The 12,561-nt window shown below is 37.1% G+C and overlaps 1 protein-coding gene across 1 annotated transcript in view; it reads right to left on the bottom strand.

Moving 5' to 3' along the window:
- Nucleotides 1–12,561, bottom strand: part of PDK3 (pyruvate dehydrogenase kinase 3) — a 42,543-nt gene that overhangs the window by 24,061 nt on the left and 5,921 nt on the right. The window contains exons 2-4 of the mRNA XM_006019566.3: nt 12,363–12,434; nt 3,681–3,865; nt 1,800–1,889 (exon numbers count right to left, since the gene is read on the bottom strand). Coding sequence (XP_006019628.1) covers nt 1,800–1,889; nt 3,681–3,865; nt 12,363–12,434 — 347 coding nt within the window. The remainder of the gene's footprint in view (nt 1–1,799; nt 1,890–3,680; nt 3,866–12,362; nt 12,435–12,561) is intronic.

The raw sequence follows: 12,561 nt of genomic DNA, 5'->3' as shown, positions 1-12,561 counted from the left end.
TTAAATAACCCCCAAACTGACTAACATAATTCTTCATTCGGACAAGGCTAGCTTGGGATTTTCACTTATTCCAAAAGGCAAACTGGGAAATGAAAACATTTAAGCCATTTTTTATTTTTTTTTTTAACTTTCAAATGCTTCTAACCCACTAGGTAAAATTTACCACATGGTTAAACTGGTAACAACAGGTAAAATAAATGTAGCACATTAGTTGAATACAGTTCTGGGTATAACAATTTCTAGGCAATTAATAATATTCTTTTATATCCTATAAGGCCCTCCATTAGCTTCTTTTCTATTTCTTATACCTCTTCAACAGCATTGTGGTCACACAACTTAAAACCAATTAACTCTGAGTTAAACTGGGAAAAGGAGAGTTTTTAAAAGAGAACAGCATAAATAAATGTTTCCTCTCAAGGCCATAAAATGCCTTCTGCATACAAAAATTCCTAGTTCCTGTCAGCCTAAGAGCAAGCAGGAAAAATACAATGCCACAACACCACAACTTTTAATTCTAATGTACCATCATCCTGGCACAGTTTATTAATTATAGCTTTAGATCAGGGTTCAGATACCAAAAAAATATGTACATATTAACATCCCCTGCATATGAAATGTTTACATGTACATATACAATATGCACACAAATGCTTCATGAGAACATCACTGTATGACTAGACATAAAGTTATAAAAAGACACCATATATTTGTAAGGCCCCAAGACAAAGCCGAAAGCATTCAAGGGTAGGTCTACACAACACAGTACAGTGTCACATAGAAATAACTGCTTATGTACAGAGACCAGAATACCCACACCAGGAAAGTGCTCTATTCAGGCTAAATAGCCTTGGCAGAATGCCATGCTGAGGCAGTTACATTACAAAGCTGTCATGGGTAGCTCTTCATAGAACTGCACTATACTATGTAGATGCATCCAAATTATCTGATGATTGTGCCCACATTATAACCTTGTTTTACTGACTTTTTTTAAAATTCAAGTAGGCCTCTAAGGTATTCTTACAAGAACAGTCTCCATACAACCAATTATTTGTTCTAGCAGTGATGTCAAGTAGAGAGGATTACTTGAAGAGTACATATTCAAACAAAGTTCTTAAGAATAACAATTACATTTTAACAACTTTGTCAGTTATAAAGGAAAGATGGTAAGGATGACTAGCTATACAAGGGAGAGCAACAAATACGCTACTTTGTATATAAAAGACAGATTCCAGTTATAATTTTGTCTTTTTATTTATATTTAACAGGCTACTAGCTTTAGAATTGTAGATTGGATGGAGACTAGAAATCCTTGATATTTTTGGCCTTACCATATTTTTATGTATACACTAGCCCCCCACAAGCGCTGTTTTTGAAAGGCAGAATGTTTGTGTGGGGAGGAATCTTTTCTTAAAAATACTGGTAAGCTGCAGGGGGAAAAGGGGGCAGTGGGGTGGTGAGACTGGGAATGTCCACAGCCAGCCAGGAACTAGGAAGCCTCAGGGGTAGCACTACCGTATTACTCTCACTTTCTCCTGAAAGAGGCAGAAACTGCTATAACCATATTTCCTTGCTTATTACATGCACCCAAATTTTCAGCAACTGGATTCTGGGGAAAAGGTGCATGTTGCATTAAAAAATGTACATGGCTGAGGAACTATTTTAAATGCACCCTTAAACTATAAGGAGTAATAAACAGAGATAACCCATCTATTGCCTTTTATCTAAATACTGTACACAGACATGCATATATGTGTTGGGGTTCTGAAACATAAACAGAAATATTACATTCATTTCCTTACCTTGAACTACATCAGCAACATTACAATTAGGATCGATACTACCAATATGTTTGGGATGAGCAGGATTAATGTCTCCACCAAAAAGTAGCGCTAACAGAAAAGAAGTTAGCAGTTAATTGATTAGGTATTATATTTGAGATAGTCTTGATCATGAATAAGAACATTGTCAGGGACTAAGTCTTTACAACAGAATATCAAATCTTGTCATATGTACATCCTCTGATTTTTGTTTTTTCTCTGTACTGTCACACAGAAATTTGTTTAGTAATAATACCTTGCAATATCTAATACAATACAAGATATGAAGGCAATGGAGTCTAATAGTCTTTAATGGTATGTCCGCGTAGGAAAAGTGAAAAACTCTCATCATTTCCTTAAAGTAAACAGACTATATAACAATCAGAATTGTAAATACTACCTTCACTCTTCACAACCGTTACAACATTGGAAATGTTACAGTAAAAACATAAGAGCAGATGGGAACTGTATGCTAGAAGTAGAAAATGATTTCTAGTCCTAAGCATCATTTTGTCAATAAAGTATCAATAAATTTGTCAATTGTCCTCCAGTACCTATTCCTCTTTGCAGCACTTAAAGAAAAATGTTTAATCTAATATCCATGCTGAATCCCTACAATTTAAATTCACCTGTTTATGTTTAGCTAATGGAACTTTAAGCAAACTAAAATCAGGCAAATCCTGTTTAAATCTGATACAAGCATCCATAACTTAACTAAAGCAATGTAATATACTACACACAAATTTAAATAGTACAACTTGTGTGGGTTTTTTTTGGAACTAAGACATTTGACAGAAAGGAGATGTTACTTGTTGTTAGCACATTTCATATAAGGGTCTTTTTCGCTTATGTACATTTTGTTTATTTTTTAGTCTGTCGTGACTTAAAAATGAATATTCGATTCATCTCACCCCTTCAGCCTTACTATCCATTAACCATAAGTCATTATTAATATTTTTAAAAATTAAAGTGACTGAACATAAACTGGTAGTAGCATACCCTGATAAAACTTCTGTACATGATATGAATCCTTGTTTCCAACATCATGAACGACAAAATATTGGACAGAAATTTAAGCTTTAGAACCAACAGTACAAAGATACACTATATAAAACCACAAGATTGACCCTAACTGGATGTGGTTCATAATCAATACTGTTCCAGCTATTGGTTACTTGGATCTGCACAAGTAACTCCTTTTAAACTATCATGAATACTAAAGCAGGATTTTTATAGCAGCAGTACAAACCTATGAAAGAAGATCTATGCAAAGTCAAAATGACTCAAACACTTATTACTTAAAGGAGGAATAAAAATTGAACATTATAAATACATCCTTTCTTTAGAAAACAAGTGAAACTAGTCAAATAACTGCAAGATACATTATAACATGCTGAAAAGCACTTAGCTATTAAAATATGTATAGTGAACAAACATTAGGCCAAAACATTATAAAACTGAAGAGGTGGTAAACTGTTTTTTATGATGACACTTTCAAAGTATTTTAACAGAGAGGCAAGCATAAAGATGCAGTTACTTTATCAATATCCAAAAATAGCTCCTACCACTTTTTAAGTTGTATCTAATGGCATGACAAAAAACCCCACACTATCACACTGACAAAACAGAGCACAAATCTAAAATTTGGAAGAAAGACCTAATGTTCTGCTTAGTGCATCATATTTCTGTAGTTTTTGGAGGTTTCAAGGTGGTTACTACAATAGAACTTACACCATCTTAACTTAAGAATACTCAAAGCAAGTCACTGGAGTGAGAAATACCAAACCAGTGCTGTATCTTTGGGTTTAAAAGCAATAACTAATTCCCCTTCCAAGGTGAAAAAAATAAATAATAAGTACTTACTGTGCTGGTTAATAAGCATGCGGAACGAGATGCGGTTGGTATAGAACCTATCTAGAAAATACTGGATATTACTACTAACAAACGGATCAAAGCCATACTTTTCCTTGTATTCAATCACTCCTTGTGCCATGGTTGGAACCACATCATTGTGCCTGTTTCTGACTTTTACTAAAACCTCTAGAAAACTGAAGAAAACACAAAATTAGAAAGCAGAATGTTAAAGTAAAAAGAATCTCATGCTCCTTCTCTCCCCTCAAATATTCACTCACAATATAAAACTTTTATATGGTAATCCATATCCCTTAAGATTACTAGAGAAAAAAGCCAAAATATATTCCTTATCTACCACTATACATGCTTTTCAAAAGAGAAATAGATTGAGTGTAACTGAATGTTCATGCTAGCATAACAAACGTACAATGGTCCCTTACTATTTTTTTTAATTTTTTTTTTTTTTTTTTTTTTTTTTGTGGTGCATAATGTATTTTCTCCAAATCTCTCATCATCTTTAATCCAAAACAGCAGATGACTTATTTTTCCTTCCATCCTACCTGGAATTTGAATCTCAGATATATTCTATGTGGGATAACATGTTGGTGTGGAACACACAGGAAACAAACAATGTTTCAAAATATCCAAACATTTTGTTTAAACACAAATGAGGCAATACAGCCTTTCTGTAAAACCTACTAGCATTGTGAAAAGTGTGCCCAGAGTCTATTTTCGAAGTAGGTACCAAATGGTAGGTACTTACTCATGATACTTACACAATTTTGTTATGTAGTATTTTTATGTGCATAATTAAATCAGTTTCTTTTTATGCCACCAGATGGCAGAACACACATAATGGCACTTTCTCTTTTTTTTTTCTTAAGGAATTGTCCCTTTTAGAGCTCACGAAGTGTTAAGATCCTACTTTCAGTTATTGCCTTTAATTATACTGATATGGGGTCATAGTAGGTGTGGAGTCTAAACGGGAAGATAATTTTTTGGGGTTTTTTTGGTTGTTGAACTTAACCCAAGCCTACAATCTTCAAAAAGACACATCTCAAAGAAATTACACAAAACAGGAAGGAGTGTTTAAACTACAAAATGATGACATGCACAATTCCAGTTTTACATAGGAACTAAAACAGCTTTTTACTATCTCTAAACATTAAAAGTAATTTTTCTCCTACTGATGTTAATGAGAGTCAACACCATAGCAGTGATTTTTCCTCTGGTTTCAAAATCAAACTGAAACAAAATACAACAATTCTAAAAAAACAATAAAGATAGGATATGTTAGTTGGCTGAGTATGTACTGGCAAAACGAAGGGGTCTCTCTACCTGCAAACTGAAATAAACTGTCAGTGAGTTTATAAGAACTTAAAAGTATTTAAAGAAATTTACAAGTATTTGATAAATGGACTGAATAATTGACTAAAAGAACATAAGCACTGCCTCCAGAAGAAACACATAATAATATATTAGATTTTGTGAAGATACAGAATGGTAAACTGAGTAATTAGTCACTAGTATCTGCTACTTCTGCTTTAAAACCTTAGTTTTTGCCATTGGAAATATCATCCATCAACTTGAAGCTTTATGTACTCCAAAAGTGTTTTCATGAACTGTCACTACCATCACTGGATTTCAAAGTTTTAAACAGTCCAGTGAAAAGCCTAAACAATAGTTTGGAACAAGAGCAGTACATCAAAATTGTTTCCTTTATCTCATGCTGCTTCTTAAGTAAAAGGAAATGAGCAGCTTCATTAGTTTCTCAGAACCCCTGTATATTTTTCATCTGATCACGTGCTTCAGGCCCTACAATATTCATGGGGAAGTAAAACACACTGCTCCTAATGATATATTATTTTTTCCTTAAAAATGCTTATTTCCTCCTACACTGCTGACTGTGGTGGAATGTTGCTCATGAAATACTGTATTCACCACCTTCTATGTAATATTTAAAATGTCTCGCATGTTCTTTCAAAATCATCTCTTACTTTGAAGTATAATCCCTTGTGGCTACTTCCTTTATCTTCAAAGTTGCTTTACTTCATATTTGAAGGTACTCCTTTCTATGAAAAACATTATGCTTTTGGTTTGTTTTTTTTTAAACAAGTCAATAAACTGAAAGCAAATAGGTATGTTTGAGACTAAAACCTGTCCTTAATGTTGCCATTTGGAGACATTTTCTGAGTGACTGACTTCTGATCTTTTCATTTTATCCAGGTTGAGGAAGAATATAAACAAATTCAAAATACACTAAAATAAGATCAGAATGAAAAAAGTTATTTATTAGACTTCTTTGAGACACACTGTACTCATGCCCACTTTTCATGTGCATGAACCACAAACACTTGAGCTCGTAGACTTTGCCTTAGCAGTATCTACAGATCTTACCATTCTTTCCTGCCTAGGCAGGGGGTTGGACTCGATGATCTGTTGAGGTCCCTTCTGACCCCAGCATCTATGAATCTACCATAGCTCCTCCCTTCCTTGTGCTACATGCCAAGTATATAACAGGTGGGCTGTGCTTCCTGCTCCTCAGTTCAGTATCAACCACAGTGTCATATTGTATCAGACTCTAAGAAGAACAGGAAGAAGGGTAGGATTCATGTGCCTATGGACAGTACAACCTGAACTTCTGTCATAGATAAATAATCCATCTTTTCCTTCAAATGATTACCTGTATGCACCTCTCAACTGTGGCAACTCCAAAGCAGTGCTTACATTCCTCAAGTAGGTCACAAGATCCTAAGTGAGCAACAGCTGAAGGAGCACCTTACTAAATGCAGTATCTGCCTGGAAGATTTCTTCAATGGCAGAGTATTTGATAAGGTATGTATTGAGTTCTGGGGGCTGCCCTGTAGATATCATTATGTAGAGATACTACAGAAGTTGCCCAGATCCTGGTGGAATGACTACCCATAGTAGTATCACCCAAGAAGTTTTCCAGTATAAACAAATTCTGATAGCCCAGCAAACAATATTTGGGTTAATACTGCAGCATCCCTGGAGCACTTAACTGGGGAAACAGCCATAGTGATTTCCTTTGTAGTTAGGCAGTCTCTTCACACTGAGTTACCAACACATTTGTATGAACAGGGATTAAGGAAAAATACCGGCAAGCTGATTAGCTGACCAAGGTGAAGCCACTTCAGCTAGGAACTTGGGATAGGTTCTTAAGGATACAGTATGAGGAGCCACCATGAGGGCTTGCATCTTACCCTCCTTGCTGAAGTAACTGACATCACAAAAGTGGATATTATGGGAGGGTGAAGAAAGGAGATGCTGCCATGGGTTAATACAGCAAATCCCCTTCAAGGCATGAAAACCAAATACAGGCCTCTCTGTGGAATGTCATCTTCCAAAAGCAAAAGACCTTGGTAAGGCCCTTAAGGAATCTCAGGACTACTGGGAGGTGGAAAAGCACATGCTGGCCATCAGCCAGGAAGAAGTGAACCAAAATAGTGGCCATGCACACTTTACTGAACTAATTGCAAAGTCCATATTTAAATTTCAATAGGTAGCTAGAGTAGGACTCAACAGGAGAGATTTCTCACCTGGCATCAATTCAAGAGTCCACTTCACCAGATCACTATGTCTAGTCTTATTCTGCTGCAAATAAGGTTGTCTCTTGTCCGCATTGCAACTCTCCCTCTGGTGGTCACCTGGCATTCAGGATGTGAGAAACCGGGAGTGTAGGCTTCAGTGAAGCACTCTTCTGTTCTGGGTGAGCAGATCCAGGGACAGAGGCAAAGTGTTGAGGTGGTCTTGGTACCAGAACTGTCTCAGGTATGTGGGGGCTGGAAAGATCATTTGGGCTACATGCTGCCTTACCTTGCCAAACACTTGGAGAACTAAAGACATGAGCAAGAAGGAATACAGGATTCCTGGCCAAGAAATGAAGAAACCATATGAAAAGGAGCCAGGACAGAGAAATTCCCTGGAGAGGGATTGGTACTTCTTGCTGATCTCCAAGGTGAACAGATCTATTGACCTCCAGAAATTGCAGTCTTCACAGATAAACTGGAGAAGCAAGTCTTTAAACTTCTGCTCAGCATGTAGGGAGAAGAATCTGCTAAGACTGTCCATTTGGTGTTCTGGAAGCCTAGAGGTATATTTCTGCAGGAGTAGTTGATGGCAAATACACCAATGCCAGGCATGGACTAATTTTCTACTGGTCTCCTTCTGAAGCCCTGGGGGAAACTTCTTTTTCAAGTCAGCCTTTGAACTATAATCCATTGTAAGCCTCTCCTAAATGAAGGAGATAGGCTGTCTCACTGATTAACTGGTGTTGGAGGATAAAGAACATGCAGCATAATCTGAATCACATGATTGGCCGCAAATCCTTTGGACAGAGATGGTGTCCAATCTCATTCTTTTTCCCGACTTGGGGTATAATTTACCTGTATATGCAACATTGTATAGGAATATGGGACTCTTAAGTAGTTTAAGCATTTGGAGTGCTTGGTGGATATGGCCATTGCGCTATTTGCGGAACAGTCGATTTAAATCCCAGATATTGGGAAGAAACCATAGTGAGTAGTCTAGGACTTCTGTGCTCTCAATCACAAAAAGAAAGGGGAGAAAGCCTGGGAAAGAAGCCAGAGGGGTAAAACATTTCTAAGATGGCGGCACCACATGGCACAAGACAAAATAAATTGGGAGGATAAGGGAGAGGAAAGCAGTTAAGCCTGAACAGGAGCCAAAGCCCAAACTTAAAAGTGAAAAGTAAAATAAAATAATGCTGAGAGAAAAGGATTAGTGTAGATATCTTTTAGTGGGTGATCTTTTATTGCATTGTTGGGATAGGCTTAGGAAGCCTGCGTTCAAATGATCATCCAAGTGTATTCCAAGCGTGAAGGTGGTCCAATAAAAAGTATCAACCACAAAAATTCTTGCCTCTTGTGTATTTCCTAGGCCATCATTGTTATAGCATCATTCCAACACTATAAAATAACATGTTTTGTTGGTTGTAGTGAAGGCAATGGAAAAAAAAGGAGTAAAAATATAGAAGCTCGTTCAAAAGTTTATACACCACAATAAGAATAAAATTAATAGAGTGCTGCATCTTGAGCTGCAGCTGCCGAGAGGACCTGAGGAGTAAAAAGTATACATGGCCCTTTCTTCACTCAGTATAAAATATGAGACGGGACAGAGCCTTGATGCACTCCACACTAGTCACTAATGTAGAAAGTTTCTGAATCTGAGTGCTTGTGGCATACACGCAAGCAAAGATGCACATATGAAAAATCATTCAAAGGAGAAAGTAAAAAAATCACCAATATTCTGAATTACTTATTAGTAACTGATTTTTCAAAAGACTGGGTATTAATAAATCATGTACCTAGCTACACAGATCAAGAACATTTAGAAACCTGTTTGGGTCTAATCAGAGAACTTGGTCCTTTAAATCATAACCCCCTCTTCAAAAACAACAGCTAGCAGAAAACAAGCTGAAATGAACGACAAGGATAGGGCTGAGTAGCAAACAGGTGTGGAGAGCTTTAAAAAACTTTAATCTTTGCCAAATAACTTAAAAATATATATATATCCATGATCCTTGAGTCTTTCACTCAAAGAATTAAAATGAGAAGAAAAGACTGGCAGAAAGAAAGTCAAGAGCGACTCACTTAAAATGAAATCTGCACATAAGTTCAGTCAGAAACGCAGAATGATGTTTGAGAACCACTCAAAAACCAAGAACTTAACGCGAAGGTGTGCATCTCGCTCACCTTTTTAGAGGAAGATATTGCTATTAGATATGTCAATTTAAAGTGCAGCTGCAGTCTGCAAAGGAGCAAGATAAAATGCCACTTTCTTACTTCAATATATTACTTCAAAACCAAAACAGATGAGGAAGAATCAGCAGTGTTTTGTTCCTAAGCGCTCATCTTTGCCAAGCTGTCTACCAAGCAGTGGACTAAAACTCTGGTAAAGATGCTGATTAGGTTTTGTCACATTTATGTTGTTTGAATAGTCCTGGGATGACTGACAGCCAATAACATATTTTGAAGCCTATCTGGGACTTTTAATTGGATGGGCTCTCTCTAACTGCAGCTTAGTAAAGATTTAAACAAACAAAAAACAATGATCTACAGAATTGTTGAGTTTAGGCCTCTAACAGAGAGCGAGTTTGTCCTTCTAACTGTGGGCAGAGCATATGATAATAGCAGTAAGAAAATGAAAGTAAGTTTGACTTTCAGTGGAAGTGCGTCCCTTTTCACCTGATCTGAATTTGGCCCTTGAAGCCTTTCACCTCAAAGTCACTAAGTTTCACATCAACTGAAACAGGTAGCAAAGGATACAATTCTAACCACAACCCAATTTGAAGACAAAATTCCCACAGACTTCAATGTGAATAGGATTTTATTCAAATGTTTTTTGCAGCATGATAAAATTGGTTACATTACATTAACTTACTGTTTCAGAATCAAGACTTTATATGATGCCCAAACTAAAGCTGAAGTTGTTTATGAGGGAAACCTGTAACAGAACACAAAGGCTAATCTGACTGTGCCAGCACTTCATTTTCAACACTGTACTCCAAAGCATTGAAAACTTCACTAAAAAAAATCTACTAGGACTGAATCAATCAATGCATATTAAATATAAAGGATTTTAAACTTCATGATCTGCCTTGAAAAAATCTGGAGTACATGAAGTAGGTATCTTTTTGGTCCAGAGAATCAGAAGTCTCATTGCTAAATTAGTCACAAAGAAGATGCAATAAGATGCTTGACCCCACCTGCAAGCAAGCTGTAATTATGACCATGTTAGAGAGCATTATGGAGGGACAAAAATATTATTTTGTCCCCTCAATCATGTTAACTGGGCTTCTTAATTGGGGTGGGCTAAGCTGCAAGCTAGCATGGCTTCAGATGTTAGCTCACAGCAGTGGTCACCAAGCAATGGATCTCAATCCACCGGTAGATCTCAGAGCCTCTTGGAGTCGATCCAAGGCTGGGGTGCATGCTTGAGTGCATCCACGCACTCTCTCCAGCCCAGCAGGTCAGTCCATGAGGGAGGGAAGGGGTGGGAGCTAAATCGAGGACCCCGCAGCGAGGGACAGTGCTGCAGAGGCAGGAGCAGGGGTAAGTCGAGCGGGGCCCCGGCTGGATGGGACTTACCTGCTGGGGAGGTGCACCCCCAAATAATTTTTCTTCCTCTACCTCAATCTGCTCCCCCCCTTTCCTCTCTGCAGACTTACCTGCTGGGCATTTGGGGGGGGGGGGGGGGGGGGGCCCCCAGACACCTTTGGGTGGGTGGCAGCAGTGCATGGTAGATCTTGGGTTGTTTTTAAATGCTAAAGGTGATCTCCTACTTTAAAAGGTTGGAGACCACTGGCCTACAGCAAAACAAGGTGCTTCAATTGTGCTAATCACAATTGAGCAAGAAAAAACATCTTTTTTTTCAGCTTGCATAAAGCAGAGCATATATATATATGCAGGACCATAAAGTATTTTATGAAAACTTTTACCATATAGTTTAATTCCCTGCCATCTTTTTATTGGAAATTGCCATAATTAAACTAACTTTCAAAGTTTCAAAATCAATCTGGCAAAGTAGCCAATTAAAAATTAAAATGCATAGGAAAAAAAATTGTTATAAATAGTCATCTAATGAAACATTGCTGTTCCAGAATCGAAGGCAATCAGAAAAATAGAACTATTAGCAAAGGTATTCTCAGATTCTACATTCTTGCCTTCGGCACCCTATGCACACACAGGGCAATGGAGTAGGGACCAACCTTTTTGGCAGGCAGGGCATAAGTTAGCCCCATACACTCTTTGAGTGCCACTCCTATTCCCTTCCTCTGCCCAACTGGCTGCTATGCTCTCTTCTCTATCCTGTGCCGCTACCCAATCCACTATTCTGCTTTCCACTCTCTACCCTGTGTTCATTCTCTGCCTGATTTGCTGCTCTGTTTTCTGCTCCCTGTCCTGTGTGCCCGTATGTTGACTGTCCCCACTTGGGGCACATGTGCCATAGGTTGGCCACCCCTGCAGTAAAGGAACTGCTAACATTTAGCTCTGCATCTGTCATTTACACAAACTCTTCTGAGTCCACTTTGTCTGGCATAAACCTCAGAAATTTTGTGATGGCAACTTCACAAATTATTACATTTCTATAAGAAGAAAAACAGTTAAACTTTCTCCTTGAAACAAATAATACTGTTCAAAATTCTATAGTTAAACTTTAGTAATAAATGGAATCTACTTGAACTTTCACTCTGGTATAGCTACTAGTAAGAAAAAAGTGACTGGCAATTTGTACACTTATTTTTAGTGTCATTTTCAAGTTGTACATATTGTTCAAAATATTAATGCATTCATATTATACATTAAACAGTATAATAGAGTACTGAGCTCAACAGAAGGAAAAAGCTACTATTTTTTAGTATTAAGCATTTGATATATAAGTATAGATTTTTACATATCCTTTCTCCTTAAATGCCTTTAATGAAGCACTTTATATAGTGTTGAAAATTAGGAGGTTATAATATACAATCTAGATGGTTCAAATACACAGATTTTCTATTGAAATCTCTGTCTGAGTGACACATTTGATTTTACCTACCCAAATTCCATCTTACAAGTGAGATTACTTCTATGATATTACAGTGCACAGAAATCCTAACTTGTAACAGATCATTTTCTAATGGGGTTTTTAAAATAAATTACTACTTACTCATCAAGAACATGAGGGTCCTCAGGGCTTTTATTTTCATATTCTAGAAGTTCAAGAAAACTCTGCATGTACCTGAAATATAAAGGAAGAACTAGGGTAACATTTAAAAAAAAAAGTAAGTAATTTAAAAGCCTAAGTCATTCTTGAAAATGTTACCTTAAAGCTGCAATTTGGTTTGTGGGGGGAGAGGATGTTGGGG

The sequence above is a fragment of the Alligator sinensis genome, unplaced genomic scaffold (genome assembly GCF_000455745.1).
Source record: "Alligator sinensis unplaced genomic scaffold, ASM45574v1 scaffold348_1, whole genome shotgun sequence".
Classification (NCBI taxonomy): domain Eukaryota; kingdom Metazoa; phylum Chordata; order Crocodylia; family Alligatoridae; genus Alligator; species Alligator sinensis.
Note: the sequence above shows the minus strand (reverse complement) of the source record. Positions and strands in the feature narration are given on the sequence as shown.